This window comes from Halichoeres trimaculatus, unplaced genomic scaffold, assembly GCF_033239565.1.
Source record: "Halichoeres trimaculatus isolate MK-OKI-2021-1 unplaced genomic scaffold, fHalTri1.1 fHalTri1_scaffold_3, whole genome shotgun sequence".
NCBI lineage: Eukaryota > Metazoa > Chordata > Actinopteri > Labriformes > Labridae > Halichoeres > Halichoeres trimaculatus.
Genome location: NW_027437181.1, coordinates 26,419,456 through 26,440,390, shown reverse-complemented (window position 1 = coordinate 26,440,390; position 20,935 = coordinate 26,419,456). Strand labels below are relative to the sequence as shown.

Here is a 20,935-nt window from a genome sequence, read left to right as displayed (position 1 = left end):
TTGACAGGTGAAGCCCCAGGAGACTCTGACACTCCTAACAGAGATATAACACTGTTCTGGGATGTTGCCATGGGCTGTATGCATTACAGAGGAAGCCCTGAGGTATACAAATAGTGAGTTTGGACACATTTTTAGAGGCAAACATGTTGGCACTCTGGTAGTTGCCAAGTAACACAAACCCCCCTCTGCCTCTGCCTTTCCACACGTCTGTTTTCAGCACGTTTTCTCTCTGTCTCGCTCTGATCTCATCCCAATTTATTTTAAACTTCTGGGCATTTTTGACCTCACACATTTTGTCACGACATGGTTCACTGGCACAGATATCTGTGGTGTGGTAAAAAGCCAGTCTCTCAGTCAGTGTCTGCTTTTATCTGAAAAATGATCACTGCTGAGTTTCTACTCAAGAGTATCAAGCTTTCAAGTCACAAACAGAGAGGTGCATCCTGGGAAAACAATCTTTGGCTGCCAAGTCACCAAAGATTCAAAATGGGATCAGTTTTTAGTCCACCTGGGTTTAGCATGAAGATATGAAACCTTTAGCACGGGGTCTACTCCTCTGTTCCTTTCTCACTAATGGTGTTGATTTACTATCATGCCAATTCAAACAAATCTCAATGTGTTCACTGAAAGATAAAGGCCTTAAAGCTCTTCCCTGCTGGTTCACACTTTCAAAGTGTTTAGCTTTAGCTGTCCGCCTCTCAATAGCTCCCCACTCAATATTCTGCTCAATGTTTTCCCAGGATGCACTTCTCTAATTCAGCCTCTCCACTCTTGTTCACGCCCAGGAACTTCAGCAACAAGTTTAAACATCTCTCCTCCTCTCCTCTCCTCACTCCACTTGTCTTTCCTCTCTCTCTGTCCTGTCTCGTGTCCTTTTGTTCCTCCATCTCCCCTGCTGCTGTCCCTCCACAAGCCCATCTCGTGTTATCTCAGCGGCTTCTCTCCTCCTGTACCTCATCCAATAATTTGTTTTTTAATAATGTCTGACATTTACCTAATTTAAAGGTCACTTAATTTTACAAAAACCTTGCCCATTAGATAAAGGTCTTGGGTTAAAATTGCCTGCATCAGTTGTAAATTTGCAAAGAGAGACTAGAGAAATAAAGAAACTTTAACTAAAGGTTTGTTTTTCTCTGTGGACATAATGTGTCTTGGTAAATGTGCAGAGAAATATTGGAAACTACAAGTGGAAAAGTCTCCAGCCCAATTCAAACCATGATTTTTGTATTTCACCGAAGCAATGAAATCTACAATTTAACCTAAATCTATTTTAATGACGGCACCTAGTCAAAAAACAAAGCTTTCCAGTCATCCTTGTTGGTCATGGACACCAAACTTTTTGTGTCCTCAGTAATATTTTTACTACTTTTTCTCCTGTTTGTCTGGAGATCCTACACGTAACCATAGCTGCGTTGTTTACATGTGAACTCAGCAGTCTAGCATGTCAATGCTAACTGGTGTAAGGCCTGATGTCTTCCCATAAGGTGAGGAGAAGGAGGTTTGGACGACATGCCGGTTCTCAGGTGTGAGCTAAGAAGTGATGACATGGACCTGTCCTTCCATCCATCGTTATTGGGAACGTAAGATCTATCTCCAATAAGATGGACGAGCTAGCTGTGCTAACCCAGCAACAGAGGGAATACCAGAGGGCAGAGTAGCATCATGCTATTCACAGACATGGCGAACAGAGCTAACATCAGACACCATCAGCACATTGGAAGAGCTTCACCTGCTGTGAGCAGACAGGATCCAGGAGACAGAGATGGAGCATGACTGAAGAAGCTCAGTCCTGGACCCTGTGGAGGTGGAGGCTGGCTGTACTGGAGAATGATGGACAAGCTGTCATCATCTATTTTCTTATGGACCTTTTTGCACTTTCTATACACTTTCTTACTTTTGTTTTTTCTTGATTGCTGCCGTGACTTCAATTTCTTTTACTTGTTACAATTACAATAAAGCTCTACTCTATTCTATTCTATTCTATTCTATTCTATTCTATTCTATTCTATTCTATTCTATTCTATATGCTGAAGTAGCTGAAGTTCTTAGACTGTCCTGACCTTGGCTTGAATTTAAATGTGTGAGCAACATGATCTGAAGGTCACAGGGGAAATTCAGGACTCTGGTGTGAGATAATAACTAGGTAGACAGCACTGTCTGCTGTTTGACCCTAACCCAGTCTGATTATGTCCTTCAGGTCTTTCTGTGGTTGTTCTCACACCTCAGGCTCTAAAGCCATGTTGTGGATTTTATCTGCAGTGAGAGATGTGAGCTTCCTGTCTGCAGTCTGCACTCACACCATACACTGTGTGGCAGCTGCTGCACACAGGACTGTTATCAGAGCGCCCCTGAAGGGTCTTTTCATCAGGACAGACCTGTGTCACCTGCACATGAACCAGTGTGCACTGAGGTGACTCACCTCTGTTCAGGTAAAGGTGACCAAACAATGAGCTAAGTGTGTCCAGAAGCAGCCAGTTCAGACACTGTCTAACAATAGCAGCAGGTCATGCTGCCTGTTGGGCGTGTTTAGGATAGAATAGAATAGAATAGAATAGAATAGAATTACTTTATAGATCCCAAACAGTGAATTGTTGTTAGTCGAGTATTTATAGAGATTTAGTTTCATATGACAGTTAAATTGGGTTTTAGCGTTAGCTCATATTTTCTCTCAGAATGTTTGTTGATGCTGAACAACAGATGGATTTTGATATGAACAGTGAGCAAACAGTGATATGTCTGTATGAATATTTAACGTGATGATCCTAAAGAAAAACAGAATTGAAGCCACTTTAAGATCAAATGTGATCATGTGGCATTTTGGAAGTATGTCCCAATTAGTGTCAAAGTGAAATGCTCCTAAAATGAAATCTAAATATGCTGTTTGTGTGTGTGTGTGTGTGTGTGTGTGTGTGTGTGTGTGTGTGTGTGTGTGTGTGTGTGTGTGTGTGTGTGTGTGTGTGTGTGTGTGTGTGTGTGTGTGTGTGTGTGTGTGTGCTTGTATGTATGATACATGTGTGAGTATATGCTGTTTAGCCTCATTTTCTGTCTTCCTGTTTTGCAGTTATTCTATCTGTGTTTGCGTGCTTGTCTGGAAAGAGATGAAAGGCCGTGATTGGGTCATAAATACTTTATCAAAGCACAGAGTGCACACAGCACACACAAATGCAGATGTGGCCTTTGATTGTGTCTGGTGGCCTTTGTAGTTTCTCCCAGATTGACAGTAATTGAACCAATTCCAGCGACATTAAAGACGCAAACCATCCAATCACAACTTTTTTGAACTGCTGTGACAGGACAAAGCAAACCAATCCCTGTCTTTGATATGAGATGACAGACCTCCCACGAGCTGCAGTCACAAACACCCATCCCTCCTCTTAGAGATGTGCCGCCTGTATGTTTCATATATGTCAGAGAAATCATTTTGATCCCCTCTTCTTTCCCTCTCTGAACATTTCAGCACAGACGCAGTGTGTGAGCACACAGGTTGGTTCAAACATCTCATCCTTTCCCTGGTCCTGTCTCACAGCAGTGATGAATGGACCACTTTGGTTTTGATTTAACACATCTATCCTCATTACATCTCAGCAGTCTATCCAGTACACAAAGTGTTTCCACCATGCTTCCAATATTTACATCCTCACTGTGACTGACATTTTCTATTATACATTTAAGCCTGGAGAAATCTGGGAACTGGTTTTAGGATGTTACTGAGAGTTGTGGACTCAGTGGCAGCTTACTCAACGTCCAGTCTTGATTTTTTTTTTTGTTTTCACCTTATTGAGAGAAATTTGCTCCAAATTAAACATACAGTTTGTTCCTCCCTGTAGTGTGAGACGTACAGGTTATTGGATGATTTGATCTCCTCTATCAGCAGGATGAGCTCACATCTCTTTGCTGCAAAAATCTGAAATCTTATCAAGTTTTTTTTTTTTGTCTTATTTTTGTTTCAAATCTTTTTATTAGGTTTTCTAATACAGCTGTGAGTAGGAATTATCAGGTAATTTCAGGTCAGGTGTGCTGGTTTGTTCCCAGAGAGGCACAAATGTTGTCAGGTACATTAAAAAAAGGAAAAGAAAAGAAAAACCAGGACATGGTGACAGACATCACTTTAGGCAGCTGCACATCATTAACAACCCGTCATCATCGTCTCCCTTAACAAATAACCAAAATACATGAATCCAAACAGCACAAAAAAAAAAGAAGAAGAAGTAGAGGGGGAAAAAAACAAGTAAGCAAATGTGCATAAATGGAGAATACAAAGAATTTATAAAAATAACAATAATGATAATTTTTTAAAAAAGGAGGGAAAGAGGGGAAGGGGGTAGGCAACTAGGTACTTTCTGGGTGAATGACAGTTCTTTTGAGATATACTAAAAAAGGCTGCCAGGTTTTGTTGAAAGTATTTTTGGATCCTGTAAGGGAAAATCTGATCTGTTCTGATTTGATGTGCATGGTCTAAGACCTCCCTAAGCCAACTATTTTGTAAGGGGGGAGCAGCATGTCTCCATTTAAATAAAATAAGTTGTCTTGCTAGTTAATTTGAAAAAGTGATTACACAGCATTTTGTATATGGCAAGCTAGATATTGTGGAAGGGATGCCAAACAGGGCTTTAATAGGATCAGGGTCCAGTGACAAGTCAAGCATTGCTGCAAGGGTGTCAAAGATTTGGCGGCAAAAGTCAGTGAGGTTAGGGCAGGACCAAAACATATGTGTGTGGTTAGCAGGTGATTGTTTACACCTACTACAACTGTCGTTGGTGTTGGGGTAGATCTTTGACAGCCTGACATTTGTATAGTGCACTGTGAAAAGCACCTTGAATTGCATTAAACAGTGTCTAGCACACATAGAAGATGAATGGACTGACTTATTTCAAGCAAAAAATGCTTATTATACTGGATATGAGCCACCAAAAATGCTCTAAATTTGCTTGAAACTAGAAAAGTGTCTTGACACAAGTAACTTTTCTCTTGTCCCATTGGCAAACTTTTTTATTACTTGTTACAAGCAATTCAGACCTCATTTTCTGGACTGGTTAGGTGAATGTGGCTCATACTGGGTCCAGAAAGACATTTTCTCCAGATGAAGATTTCAGTTTTTTGTAGTGTAAGCTGATTTAAATTTGTGTGAATGATAATGCTGTAGTTAAAATCTGGTTCAGGTGAAGGTTCAGGTAAGTCTTTTCAGGGAAACACTGATTTTTGTTATAGAGCAAATCTGGTGGAATAATAAATATCCTGAGCTCTTTGTTGATTTAACAGTCTTGTGAAACACAGCTTGGGTTTTATCGACATCATAAGTTAGACAAAGCTTTAAAGAGAGGGTATTATTTGTTAGGCTTTACACTGTCCCTCTGGTTCCTCCCCAGTAGCTCTACATGATTTTCAGCTCAGTAAAATTTCTTTTTTTTTTCTCAAAAAGCTTTAGATAGAATTTAAGTAATTCCGGTCCAGTGTTAGTGTCAAAATATAAATTTACAACTCTGAATCCATTGTGCAAAAATGTATGATTTATATTTTTCTTTTGTTTTACAGTGTGACATTTTTGAGATGAGGCTTTTTTGATCTTATTTTCCATTTTCCACATCACAGGCTGCTCACCACGCCCTTCACTCTGCACCCGTCTCTGCCTGTGTTTTTCTATCTCACATTCATCATTTCCACAAGTTTCATCCCGGTCTAATCAGCAGGAATATTGTGTGTGACAGGCAGGAAAATAAATGAGCAAACAAATAAAAGGATGTGGGGACTGACATTATCTGCGCCATTTTGAAGGAAACCCTCCCAGACAGAGCGCAGAGTTTGCTTTCTTTTGTTGATGTGATAATTGTATAATTCTCTGCAGTGAGTTCAGCAGCAGCAGGTGAACGGTTCCTGGCTTGTCATCCTCTCAGAGAAGCTGCTGTTTTATAATGGCTGAAAAGTTCTTTTGATTTCATTTTGTGGAATAAATTTTATTCAGTGGGGACAGAGACAGAGCTGTGTCTGAGTGGACTCCTCACCGCTGCTTTAAAAAGTGTGGCCTTGATGAACTGTCGCAGACTGCTGTGGAGGACTCCTTTTATTAATGGGGACATAATAAGTTAACAGGTGAAGTGTAGGAGGCTGTTACCACCTCTGCCCAAACAGAAAGTCACTGATGGACACTTTGATCTGCTGTGGTGTAATGTGAAGTTTCTGATTCTTTGCAGATGCGTACCACACATCCGCAGCAGAAAGCAGACTATTAATCTTTATAATTTATAAAACACGTGGTGTTTTGGGGTTTTTATTTTAAGATATGTTTCATGTTTTTAGGTCTTGATTTGAAGGGGTCAGGAAAGTGGACAGAGTAAACCAAGTAAAATGGAAATGTCACAATACAAATCTGTTAAAAATATCAGATAAAGTATGTTAATCAGGCCGGGGTTCATGTAACATTTAGTCTGATAGGACAACATATGTTTAGTATCTTAAGTTTGGCTGCAGTTTTTTCACTTATTTCTTCTGTCTTGTTTTCTGCATTTCTTTTTTTTTTTTTTCAAATTTGACGTAAACACTTTAACATGTTATACTTTTCCTAAACCCCACTGTCAAAAAAAGTTAGTTTTTTTTAATCTAGTGTTTTATTTACAGTCTCTATAAATATCATCTTCTCCTCTATTTCAGGCTAAATATCCCTTTATGCAAATGACACTGTTCTGTCTTGTTTGGTGGACTCCCTACAGCTCGCTGTTGAGGGATTAAAGTTTTGTTTTTATTCTCCTCGGAAAAGGACTCAACAGTCTTAAACAAGCACTGAATGCTAGAAAAGCTTTATTCATGCCTTTTTTCCAGAGCAAGAAATGTTGATTATAACAGTCTTAGGCTATCCACACTGAATGTGGGTTATCTTAGAAGGATCCCTGTGTATGGATACCTTTAGCTTAGAGAATCAATAGAATTTAAAATATATAATCAAAATCTTAGCAGCAAAAACTATGAAATTTCAAAAGGATCCATTTTCCCCTTATTTATCATAAAAGTGTTATTGAATCAGGTTTTCTTTGAGTCCTAGGCTTAGGGATGCACCGATCCAATCCTGGTAAAGAGTACTGGCATGACCCAGCCCCTCAAATCTGGATCAGGTATCGGTGGGGAAGGATTGGTTCGAACTTGACGCGAAGGCTGAACTATGATTTAGTCTACAGGGTATAAAATTTTATTATTGGATAGTCATTTCTTTGAGTTCTTAAGCATTTTTTGATCAAACTGCTTTTAAACATTTAACTACTCCTACTTTAAATAAATATCAACCTCAGTAATTCCATATGTACTCATTTTTTCTCTTACTCAAAAGATTACCAGCCTTATTTCAAGGTAGGCCATGCAGGTTATTATTCAACACTGGTATCGAGTCAGTATCAGTTGACGGCGTGTAAGCCAGATGCTGAAAGCCGCATCTGTTAAATAATAGCGTGACGCCATAGCAGCGCGATACAGTGTACCCTGCTAATAAATCCAACGAAGAACAAAAACACGACACAGTAAACAGAAAGCAAAGATAGAAAACATCCAGCAATTTGTCTTCTTTGTGATTGGCATGTGACTCTTTGATACTAAGTGCAATCAAGCTTTGTTCCAGAAAAGATGTGTGCCCCCGGAGAAATACAACCGCTGTCGCACAGTAAGTGACGATTCTCTCGACCAATCAACGGTCTGCATTGTTGTAGCTCCACCTTCTGAGATTGGATCTGTTATGTCTAGCACCCCTACGGAAGGGTCCCAAAGAGTGGGATGACTTGGTTATTTGGGGATCTGTCCCCGGATCAGTCAGTGGCAAGGCCGAAAAATGTGTGCCGTGCTGTGTGAAGTGAACTGCTTGGTGGAAACGCGGCTATAGAGTCCATATAAAGAAACATGAGAGTTTACTCAGCACCGGATACTCTCTTTAATTTTATTTTATCAAATTAAGACTCTACAGGTGGGTCAAAGATTTTTTAGGGATTAAAACAGAAAAAAAGGTTGGTGAAAAGTAATGGAATACAACTATAAATGTGAGCGTCAGGTTAAAGGGATAGTTCAGTTTTTTTGAAGTGGGGTTTAATCGCTCTATGTGACCACTAAGGACATTAGATACAGTAGAAAGTTGTCTCCTCTCCCTCAATAAGACACAGACTGTAATCAATGGTGATGAGGAAATAGACGCTAACAGGGAGAGACCGTACCAAATTCAAAGGCTATTTTCTCTGCCTACAAGAACTAAAATCATCAACATCAAGATGCTGAGTGTTACTGCTGCCACGCCTGTTGTTGTTGTTGTTGCTGTTACAGGACACTCCAGAATTCAGAAGAGCAGGGAAATCTCTGTGATGAGTTATACAGACAGCTTGAGAGCCAGCAGTGTCCTCAGACAAATCCTGAAGAGTGTCTGTAACCAAGTTACACTCGTGACAGCAGTAACGCTCAGCATCCGTGGGCATTGAGTCACAGCTCAGACATTTACACCACTGAGTATTTCCGACTCTATCTTGATGTCCAGTGTCCGCGGATGTTTCCTCTGTATTCCTTTCAGTCGACATCTGTAGCAGCTCTGTGTGCTCCGGTTCATACAGGTATCCTTTTGGTTCCAAAGTGAATAAAACTTCATTGTCGCTGTCATAGTCACTCATTTTGAATTTCCTACGCTGCCTCACAATCCTTTGAGTACAAACAAAAGAATTACGATACTTGATAAACTTACACGAGGCTACAACCGGCGCCCGAAGCATAGCTTGTTTACAAGGGGGGGGACGGAGCGCACTAGGGCTGCGCGGAAGGATACATGACTAGTTAGTTAGGTCTGGATAAATGTTTATGTTTCCAAAGACTTATTCCACTTAAAAAATATTTTATGTAGCGTACTCTTAAACTGTGTTATTACTTTTTGATTGTAGTTCTTGTAGGCAGAGAAAATAGCCTTTGAATTTGGTACGGTCTGTCCCTGTTAGCGCCTATTTCCTCGTCACCATCGATTACAGTCTGTGTCTTACTGAGGGAGAGGAGACAACTTTCTACTGTATCTAATGTCCTTAGTGGTCACATAGAGCTCATACAACCCCACTTCAAAAAAAACTGAACTATCCCTTTAAGTACAAAGATGTAAGAGCTTTTGAGGCAGGGCATCAGGGCTAGGAGAGAGGAAGCTGTGGGAGTCAGGAGGACACATTCAGGAAGTGATTTCCAAACATTCCTTTCTGTGTAAAGCAAGTAGAGCTGCATACATACATGTTTGTGTGTTTGGGTTTATTTGGGATGCAGAAGGCGTCCAGCAGTCGGCTCTGCAGATGTGAATGTTCTGCTAGATTGATTCCCTTCCCCTGAGACACAGAGAAAGACTCGGGGAGACAGCGTGTGTGTGCATGTGTTTATGTGTGACAGGAAGAGATCTGTGCCCAGCTGAGCGTCCTACCACTGTTTGTTTAAATCTGCTCTGCACTTTATCAACCCCCCTCCCTCTTCCCAAACTGTCCTTTCTTTTCTCCCTGCACGGCCCGCTCTTCATCCCTGCTGGCAGCAAACTACTCTGCCTGTTCCTCATAAGGAGAACACCACAGGAGAGTAAAAACCCCTTTACACTGGAGACGGGTGTATGATGAGGGAAAACAAAAGAAATCTTAACAAACCTAAGCTTCGGTTACAGTTGTCTTTGTTTTGTTTACTGTGGTTTAGTAAAAATGTGTTGACACTGAGTTACAGTCCTTTGTGTCTGTGAATAGTGGAGCCAATGGCAGCTTCATGTGGAAGAATTCATTGTACATTAGTCTGTCTTACATTGCTTGGAGTTTATAGAAATTTTCAGGAGCTCTGGCCTTGAAACTTTCCAGAGTTGCTTGTTTCCATGTCCATCACAGCATGAAGTCTTTCCTTTCTGACAAAGAGGGGAGAGGTGGGAAAGGAGGGTGAACACAGGGAGACAAAACTGAAATCAAAAGCATGCTGCTGAAGCTACAGAGTAATGTTCACAGCCTCATGGCAGACAAAGCAAACCAGACACTTTAAACTACATGCTAAAAGAGAGATGAGCAGACATCTTCGCTGTTCTGCTCCTAAAAATGATTCCCCTTCAACCTTAAATGTTTATGTGGTTCATACTGGTTGCATCACCCTGCCCACTCACTTAGGGTGAACTTTCTGAAAGTCTCCTGTTGTGGTGTAGCATCGGCTCACCCGACTTGATGAAGAAATTTTTCCAGGAGGCTGACAAAAGTACCTGATAAAGTTAAAAATAGTCTCCAAAAATGCCCTGAAAATATCACAGAATTCAAGACAAATAGGGATGGGTACCTTTCACACTTTTGAAACGATCAGTACAATCGATACCGGTTCTTCAACGGTACTCATTTTCAGTATTTTTTTTGTGTTTATGTGGTAAAAAATATTAACTTGTTTAATGATCAAACGTCTTTTTAATTAGACATATCTATTATTCAATATATAAACTTGCAATGCTGTGTTCATGTCCATCGTGGAAAATCACCTACTCTTCCACTCCCTCACAGTCACAAGGATGCATTTAGGTGTCTAATGATTGGTACCTTTTGATTTTACGCGAATTGGTACCCAATACTTTTGACAGAATTCGGTCAGTACAGTAAAAGTACCTAATTCAGTACCCATCCCTAAAGAAAAATTGCTTAAATTTCTAGTTTGAATGACCAAAAATCCAAAACCAAGAGCTGCTAGATTAACTGATACACCACACATGGAAATGCAGCCGGTCAAAGAAGAGTCTTATTTAAAAAAAAATCCAAAATCGATATATCAGGATTTTTTTATTTGTCAAAAGTCGATCTTTTTTTTTTTTTTTTTTTTCAAATTCTTCATTTCAGATTTTGTTTATAAACTGTCTCATCCCATCAAATCGGCATCCCAAAAATCGTAATAGAATCGAATTGTGAGAATAGCATATCACGTCAACCTTAATCTATTTGTTGTTGATAAAAAGTCATTCAGATGTAACTTTAGGGAACAAATCTCCAGAGAATAAATACACTTGGTGCGTTCAGATCCCAGCCTCCTTTTCCATCACCACTGTTCAGGACAACCACTTCATTTAAACACCATGAAAACACTTAAATGTTATTCCATCATGATGTGCTGTAATTCCTGCTCTGCATGCTGCTGTACCATCAGATGTATCCCCCTCCTTTATGGCAAGCTTTATGGCAGAGATGATGGATGTGTGTGAGAGCAGCTGAATAGCAATGAAGTGTGTGCAAGTGTGTGTGAAAATGATCATCTGTGTGTGTGTTTGTGTGTGTGTGTGTAAGAAAGCTTTTTGTCATAGATTGTCATGGTTATGCGCTGAAGTGTTTTCTAAACTATTATATTTCCTGTTGTCAGCTTTAAAATGAAAAAGTTGAGTAAAAACCCTAATTTCCCATGAGGCCTCACTCTAAAGGTGTTTATTGAAAGTGCACATTCAAATTGAATGTGTTGTGTTTATGTTAGCAGGATGGGGAGAGTGTGACTGGGGTTTAATTTATATGTTGCCCTCTTTATCTACACGTCCCTGTCTGCATCCTCATCTGACAGCTGGATTGCTTATATTACCATGTACTCAGCGATTTGTACAACTCAGCACAAACACACTTGTTTACCAGAACAGGCTTGGTAATGGACACATCAAAGTCTCAGGTGTTTTTTCTTCTCTCTGTTAACTTTTTATGTTTCATTGTTTGTGTTTTCTCTTCCAAACATTTTTGTATTCAAACCCTCTCTGTGCCACATTTGAAATCTTTCCTCCATTTCCCGAAAGTCTTCGTCTCTCATCAATTTCCTTTTAGTTTTTCTTTGAATGGGGCAGACCACCCCGGTGCACTATGGGAGGTTTGTACATCGAATATTTAGATTCTTAACCAGCCTAAACTGAGTTTTGTTTTGCAGATTCAAAAAAACAATAATCTTGTCTCACAGATGATTGTATCGTTCATCTTCATTTATCATCACCTCTCTGCATATGACTTGTCTTCTCAACTACCGCACAGTTTATGTGGAAATACAGTAAGGTGATATAAGTGGAGTATGTGTATGTACTATGGACATCAATGATACAGATACAAAGATAATTCAGGCAATTAGAGAACTCAGCCTAACATATAATGATACAGGGAAATTTAACACAAAAGTAGGTTGTTAATTGATATTTCATTATGAGGATATTTTTTGAATAATTTAAGTTTTCTCAGTTTTCTTTCACCATCTCTATGTTTTTATACAGGTATCAGTTGGTGGTTACAGGTGACAACAATTTAACTCTAGTAATGTGACAGCCTGCTGTATTTGTAGCAGTAAATTAGCTCATTAATGCCAACACCATCATTAAAATGTGTTCATCTTAACACAGTTTTGTGTTAAACATCTGCGTTATTTGTGTTATTCTGTGGTTAAAGAAGCTGTGAGGAGTTTGAAAGTGATCTTTAAAAAGTCTTTGTTCTAGATATATGCCTGATCGTAATCCACACTTTAAAATGAGATTAACAGCACCAATATAGGTTATTTTAAAATGCTACTTTTTAGCTTCTGATCGTGTTAGGCAGAACCGGACTGGTTTACGGCACATCCAAGTCTCTATGACAACACTATGCCAGCTGATGAAGGTTAGTAGAGAGAAGAGAGATCTGTGTTTTTCCTTGACTGGAAACAATTTCTGTGATTAATTCTCTGGTGATGGTGGACACTGGAGCCAAACAAAATCAATATATCGGGATTATTTTTTGACAATACCAAAATCACGATTCTTTGTCGAAAAACTTTTTTTTTTTCAAATTCAAATTATTTTTTTCAGTCTTTGCTTATAAACTGAATTGGAAAAAAATTACCACTTATCTCCAGCAGAGGGTTAAATGTTTCTCTCTGACTCATGTGATGTGCATTTTATGGGAAAATATGGCTCCTGATGTAGTCTTTAGACATCATCATCATTACCATTCAACTTTTCCACATGGTCTGGTGTTAAAAAAGCAAATTAAAAGTCACAAAAATTGCAAAAATCATAAAAATTGTAAATATCAAAAAATTGCAAAAAAAAAAAAAAAAAATTGTAATAGAATCGAATCACGAGAGATAGCATATCGTCCCAGCCCTAGCTTCCAGTAGCCACTCATAGCTGGCTACTTGCGACGTTTGTTTGCTGTCCAGTGTCAAACCACAGCGCTACATAACTGATAATTACTACCTTACTTATTTGTTTCGATCCAATCTCTATTCATTTCCAAACCAAACACACACCTTGTTAAGAGACACTTTTTCATGACATTGTGGGTGAGACTCCAGACCAAAAGGTGGCGCTGCAGGATTCTCCTGACTGTACTTTTAAATTCATTATCATTTATGAGCATGTACAATTTCAGGGTTATAGCCAAAGACTTTACACTGTGGGTGATATATTGGAGGAACATATTAGTGTTAGGTTGACCTGTGCTGCTGTCATACCTGCCAAACAGTCACGGGGGATGTCGTGGAAAACGATCTCTACAACAGAATGGGATCACTGTGTTCATTGTTATTTTTATGTTAGGGTAATTTTTCTTTCAGATTTTATTTTTGAATGGCAGAAGGTCTTTTTCTTTGCATGGAGTTTAAACAGTTGTTCTGTTTTGATAATCTCTCCTCCTCACCTGTCAGTCATCTCTTTTTTAAAAACGGTATAAAAGAGGTAAATTACTTTCGTATCAGCCACTTTCTAGAGGTTACCAGCAGTTTTCAAAGAGTGGTTTTCTTCCGTCTGTTGTTGAAGTGATTTCCCTCTTTCTCTCTCAAAACCACTTTTTGCTGCTCTACAAAGAGTCACTCCACATGATCACTGGAAATTTGTTTTGTTTGCTCTATAGATGATAAACATGTTATATCGCTTTTATTTTTCCTTTTAAAGACAGTTTCCCTGGCTCAAAAACAGCCAGGTGGTAACTTCACACAACCAAATCCCTTATATCTCAAAGCATGCCATGTTTCAGAGGCGGTGCCAGGGGGCGTTTCACAGCTGCTAAAAATATGTAAAAATGTTAGAACATATGATGAAAGCATGGTTGGTTCCCTGAAGCAATTTAACAAATAATTCTTCTCTCTCGTCTCCATTTTTTTTTTTTTTATTCTTTCCTCCCCTTTAGGTGACATGTAATTGTTTCACCATCAGTGATGGAGAGCTGCAGGAGGTTGGAGTTGGACTGTATCCTAGGTAACACACACACAAACTCAAACACAAAGGTAAAAATGGCAGGCACATACATCCTGAAAGCATCATTAAAATCAATTCAGCTCATAATTTGAGTAGAAAGAATTGCCACAAAACTCAGAGCTATCTTTTGAGTTACCTGCTTTCCTCTAACAAACCCCACCCATCTTTCACCTGCGCGCTTTTGAAACCGCTCCATTCTCCCCTCGTTATTTTCCCGACAGCTTTTTGATGTATGAGGGAGCAGGGAAGAAAGGAATGACTTTTTTTTGTTGTGAGGTGAAAATGGGAAAATGAATTTTGACAGAATATTGTAACGCTGTTTGGGGAGAACGCAAAGGAAGAGAGGAGGAAGAGGTGAGAACGAGTGGGGAAATATGAGGTTTGACTCCAACTGATTTGTGATTCTGGTCTGGTATGTGGGAGGGACACACACACACACACACACACACACACACACACACACACACACACACACAAACACACACGCACACACGCACAGAGCGAGGTGGTATGCACTGTAATCCTGGCATTGAGTCTGGGGTGAATAGGGTGGGATTTGGCCTGTCGCTGAACATGTTGTTAGAGTTCCTACACACACACACACACACACACACACACACACACACACACACACACACACACACACACACACACACACACACACACACTGCAGGTATCTCTGCCAGTTTATCTGGCCACTGTTGAGATGTCAGATGGTCACAGTGGCTTTACCAGAGCTTAGCCAAACCGTGTGTGTCTGTGTCGGAGCGTGTGTGTGATTCCTGTTGTAACTCATCCATAAATGATGGACCCGTTTGCAGGATGGTCCCCTGCCTATTCATATTTTGGGTTGCTTGGCAACCACAGGGTTTGCTGAGGAGAGGGGATTACTCTGTTGAGGCTACACCTCTGTTCACCCCGACACGCCGTTCATTTTTCTGCTCTGGTTTGCTGACTCTCTGATTTCCCTCTCGAGCTTCCTCTTGACCTCTGCTCATGAGCTTATGGAAAACATATTGTTAAATCCTGTCCTTTTAACCAGCATGGTATTGACTCTGGCAGCATTGAATGCATCATTTAAGAACGCTGATGTTTTAGCTTCACCATGAAAATCATGTTTAGCTTCATGTTGGTTCAACCTGAAAGAAGGCTCAAGGAATTCAACCAACGATAGAGTCTAAAAGATAACAGTGATTTAAAGATTAAGAAACCCATCCATAAATCATTATTCATGTCAACAGTTTAATGTCTTAAGCTGAGTATTTACACAGGGAGTCAGCCAGCTCTGCCAAACACGAAACATGCTCTGAGAAGTCTCTGTGAACGGAGCAGCTTCAGGACATAGAGGGAAAAGGTTTCACTCATTAAATGTAAACTAATGGTCCTTCACTGTCGTCTTTACTGTCACACCCATGTGATGATCTCACTGCTATGTGCAGCAACAGTTAGCTTCAGTGTGAGTCAATAGAGTTAATGTATAATGTGCTTTAGTTAATTAATCTAATTAGTATGCTAATGAGCTGCTGTCCACCAGATAACAGCATCGTTCAGAGGGCTTGATTTCTAGTTGATATTCAACCTGCAACTTCTGCTCTGTAGAACAAAGCCAGGGGGTTACTGATGGTTTTATAACAGCACACACATACACACACACTCTCTTTATCTCTTGTGCACAATGTTTTGTTCCATGAACACAATAAAAGAGAGCAGTAGTAATGGAGGTTATCATAAAAACAGACATACCTCTTCAGTATTTGTTTTCAGCCATGTGTGCACTGACAGTCATTTCTATGAGGACAGGAAGATCCAGAAATTTCCTTTTTTTTTTTTTAAACCAAAGCATAAAAATTTACAGCAGTTATAGTTGCTGTAGTGGTACGTGTTCAGTACAAGCTTTATGATCCAGTGAAATCACCTTTCATTTCATCATTTCATTGGATCACAAAGCCCATACACATATGTACACTCACCGGCCACTGCTTGTGAATGCAAATTTCTAATCAGCCAATCACATGGCAGCAACTCAATGCATTTAGGCATGCAGACATGGTCAAGACGATCTGCTGCAGTTCAAACCGAGCATCAGAATGGGGAAGAAAGGTGATTAAGTGACTTTGAATGTGGCATGGTTTTTGGTGCCAGACAGGCTGGTCTGAGTATTTCAGAAACTGCTGATCTACTGGGATTTTAACCCACAACCATCTCTAGGGTTTACAGAGAATGGTCCCAAAAAGAGAAAATATCTAGGGAGCAGCAGTTCTGTGGGTGAAAACGCCTTGTTGGTGCCAGAGATCAGAGGAGAATGGACAGACTGGTTGGAGCTGATAGAAAGGTAACAGTAACTCAAATAACCACTGGTCACAACTGAGGTCTGCAGAAGAGCATCTCTGAACACACAACACGTCCAACCTTGAGGCAGATGGGCTCCAGCAGCAGAAGACCACACCGGGTGACCCTCCTGTCAGCTAAGAACAGGAAACTGAGGCTACAGTTCACACAGGCTCACCAAAACTGGACAATAGAAGATTGGAAAAACGTTGCCTGGTCTGATGAGTCTGGATTTCTGCTCCACATTCAGATGGCAGGGTCAGAATTTGGCATCAACAACATGAAAGCATGGATCCATCCTGCCTTGTATCAACGGTTCAGGCTGCTGCTGGTGGTGTAATGGTTTGGGGGATATTTTCTTGGCTCACTTTGGGCCCCTTAGTACCAACTGAGCATGGTTTAAAGTCCACAGCCTACCTGAGTATTGTTGCTGACCATGTCCATCCCTTTATGAGCACAGTGTACCCATCTTCTGATGGCTACTTCCAGCAGGATAACGCTCCATGACATAAAGCTGTAAGCAAGGTGTAGCTAATAAAGTGGCCGGTGAGTGTATATTACCTCAGCTTTGTGTAGCGGAGTATCCCAGCATGCTTTGAGCAGCACTTAAAGTAGTTTTAATACAAAACAATTAGGGCAAATGTTCAACCACCTCTGTTGTCACAGTGCCGGAGTGGACCTACTGCACAAAAACCAGTTTACCCAATGCTGGACACTTGTTGGCTTAGAGGTTAGAAACTTTTCAACTCTCATTTTATGCTCAATGCATGTTATTGCAACTCTTAATCAAGTCACTTTATTAATCAGTATAATCAGTTTTATCAGATTGGTTTAACCAGGTTAAAGATGAACACTGGGCATGTAAAAATAGCATTTTTGTTGAAAAAAAAGGCACTTCATGTTTATTCAAGTAAAAGCAAATGGGGCCAAATAAGGAGTTTTATGTAATGTTAAACTCAGGAAAAAAAAAACCTTAATGCATTCACTCAAAGTGTTAAATCATCCATATTCAGTGTCATGTTTTGATGCTGACACATTCTGTCAGTGTGTCTGTGGAGGAGCAGGATTTTTTTTCTAGTAATATTTGGGGATAGTAATCAAAAGCCTTTGTTGTGACAGAAGTGGAGTACCCGTCTCTTCCTTGTTTTCTTTTTTGCATGTGTCTGATGAGAGAGTGACATTTGTTGTGACAGAAGCACACTTCTCATTTAGTCACACTGTGCAGGGAGTTATTTGTGTTTTTGTGTGACCAACTTTTCTGTCTAAGAGTACTGGTTCATTGAGCGCTCAGTCTTCATTTATGTGTGCAGGGTTCAGATTATGCAGAGTCATGTACCAGATGATATCTCACCTCCTAACAGCACCTCAGTTTCCCACAGCTGTCACATTACACAGGCTGATGGATGGATGTTAGTGTCGGGGGGAGATGTGTTACTCAAAATGATTTTCTCATGTGATTTTGTTTGCACAAAAACTAATCAAACAAATCTCAGTCAACACCAATCAAAGTGATTTGAGAAATCCTGAGGTTTTATGTCTTCATTTTTTGCTCTTTGTCTTCTCCACATATACTTTAGTGCAGACAAGCTCTGACATTACACACTTTATGAGATCATGTATTTGGGTGTTTATTTGTGTTGAAATGTATAAGAAAACCTGTGCCTGGCTCCTGGTTAGTGCCACTCAAGTCCTGTATCAGCTTATATGTCTATGTGAGGGAAAGTTTGAGTTTTATTTATGGTAATTAAATTTATGCAGTTCTTATTAATAGTCAGCATACATACAGTAGATAATATTTAGAAGAGTTCCTTAATTACCACTGCTGACAGGGCCACATGGGACACACACTTACCTTACCAGAGGAGCCTTACCTGTTCAGTGTTTCACTGCTACACTTTAAGAAAGCTCTTTCATGACTCTATCCACATAAAAGGCCTGCATTTTTCTTAAAGAGGGGAATTATGCATATTTCCCATATTTTAAACACAGATTTAAAGTAACAGTGCTTGATGTTCAGGCTGAATGTGGGCAGATTTTCAAACTGCCTTATAATCATTATATGTTGTAGAAATCTCTAAATCTGTCCGTAGTAGCACTCAAACACTACACATAGCTGTGCCCCTGTAGGCCTCTAGAGGGCTGGCCATTCAGAGAGAAGGGGGTCTGTAGAGTCTTACGGAGACAGCATCGAAAATAAAACATTTTGGAAAGAGCCTGAAAGGGTTTTCAAAAACATTAGTGTGAGGAAAAACAGGCATATTTTAAAATTATAAATTATGTAAAGCTTCTACAGGGTTACCAGAGAGACAGTATCGATAATTATTAAAACATCAACAATGCACAATACCCCCTCTTTAACGGCTGAAGCAGACTTTGAGTTGTGTCAGTGTTAGAATAGAATAGAATAGAATAGAATAGAATAGACCTTTATTTGTCATTGCAACAGGTACAATGAAATTGCAAAAGCCCTCCAGTCAGTGCAAAACAGTGTTAAGTGCAAAAAAGCTGCCATGTTCAGGTACATTAATGACATGAGGTAATTGTTATGTAATTATATGACGACACATGAGGTATTGATTTCAGTCTTTGTTCAGGACCCTTACTGCTGTTGGGTAAAAACTGTCTCTGAACCGGTTTGTTCTTGTACCGCCTGCCTGACGGTAGCAGATTAAACATGTGGTGTCCGGGGTGAGAGGGGTGCTGGGTTATTTTTCCCGCCTTTCAGAGACAGCGGGAATGGTGCAGTTCTTCCAGTGTGAGGAGAGGGCAGTCGGTGATGTCTTTGGCCGTGTTGCTGATCCTTTGTAGTGACGTCCTCTGAGCCACTGTGCAGCTGGTGTACCACACGCACAGACAGTACACCAGGATGCTCTCGGTGGTGCACCTGTGGAAAGACACAAGCAGTCTCTGGGGGATGTTTTTCTTCCTGAGCGCCCTCAGGGAGTGCAGTCTCTGCTGGGCCTTCTTCAGTTGCTCAGAGGTGCTCACAGTCCAGGTCAGGTCCTTCTTTAAGTGGACTCCCACTTACACATGCAGGGTTGATATTTACGTTCAGTGGAGCTAGCAAGCACATCAGTGTAATTTACATGATGAAGGTGGCACTGTTTAGAAAACAAGAGCAAGAACTGAAAATCTACACGAAGGGGGGGTTTGATTTGATTGATTGAGCCCACCACTGGCTAATGTTGAGGTGCAGAGCTGAAGATATCCAAAAATACACAGACAGAAATGGAAATGTTGGTCAGAAATTTTCTTGTTAGTGAGTTAAGTACATGTCTGTACCATGCTTTTCTGCAGCTGTGGCCAGCTTCATCGAACAGGTATGACACTGCTTGTTTATACTCATACATCTGCTCCAAAAACTGTTCCTATGAACCTGTAAATTGCACTTTTAACATTTTGTTAAGAGCTGTTAGATTCATCAACAGTTTCAGTGTTAAAAGTCTCAGCTCATTTGGTCTGATGAAAGATTTTACATACATAACTAAAGTTAGCACCAGCTAGCTACATCCTGCTAAGTCCCACTGAGGAACATCAAAGAAAAAACAAACAAACACATTTCAAGATGTGAAACAGCTTTGTTCTGTGTTCTCAACGTCTCTCTGGGGATAATTTGTCTCTCGGTTAAACCTTTGAACAATTAGACAATCTTAGCATGTAAACAAGCTAATCACCAGCAAACAAGCTAGCAGCAGCTGGTATCTGGTCCCTCCCAGTGTGAAAACTTGTCTCCTAATATAAACTTCTTGTACAGAGATGAGTTAAAGGCTCAGTTTGTGAAGTTTTGAGTCTTCTGTTTATGATGCTTTGCTCTGGATGCAATGCACAGTGGAGAAACAAGACGGTATTGATTTGACAAAGAAAATGTCAGTCTTCCAGCACTGACTGACTTTAAGGATTTTTCTTCACTTTTTATGAAAAACTGTCGAGCTGTACGGCTAAGTGAGACTTAGACGTACACAGCTGCTTTTCCAGGGAGGATGTGAAAGTTAAACACTGAATTACAGATAAGTTTCTCTCTCTTCCCTCATCTCCTTTTTTTTCTGACTCTGTTTCCTTTACTTCCTCCCTCATGCATCTTCCCTTCGCTTCTCCCCAATCTGTCTTTCCCCTCCATATCTTCAACCTGCTCTCCCTCCTCTTCTCCTCTGGTGTTTTCTCTTTCCCTCCTCCTCCTCATCATCCTGTTTGCTCTCTTCCAGCTTATCTCTGCTAAACCATGACTGTAGGCCAAACTGTGTGATGGTGTTTGAGGGGACAAATCTGAAGCTCAGAGCTGTTCGGGATATCGATGCTGGAGAAGAGGTATGAGAAGGAAAGGAAATACAAACACAACATTAACAACATGGAATATCATTCTGGGTTTATCGACTGAGTTGTAGCTTTTCCTTTAATGTCCATGTTCTTTATGAGCAGTTTTTATTGAATGTGTTT

The 20,935-nt window shown here is 40.2% G+C and overlaps 1 protein-coding gene across 1 annotated transcript in view; it reads left to right on the top strand.

Moving 5' to 3' along the window:
- smyd3 (SET and MYND domain containing 3) overlaps positions 1-20,935 on the top strand; it is a 111,511-nt gene that overhangs the window by 72,066 nt on the left and 18,510 nt on the right. Inside the window, exons 6-7 of the mRNA XM_074667204.1 lie at positions 14,106-14,173; positions 20,704-20,806. Of these exons, the coding sequence (XP_074523305.1) occupies positions 14,106-14,173; positions 20,704-20,806 (171 nt within the window). The remainder of the gene's footprint in view (positions 1-14,105; positions 14,174-20,703; positions 20,807-20,935) is intronic.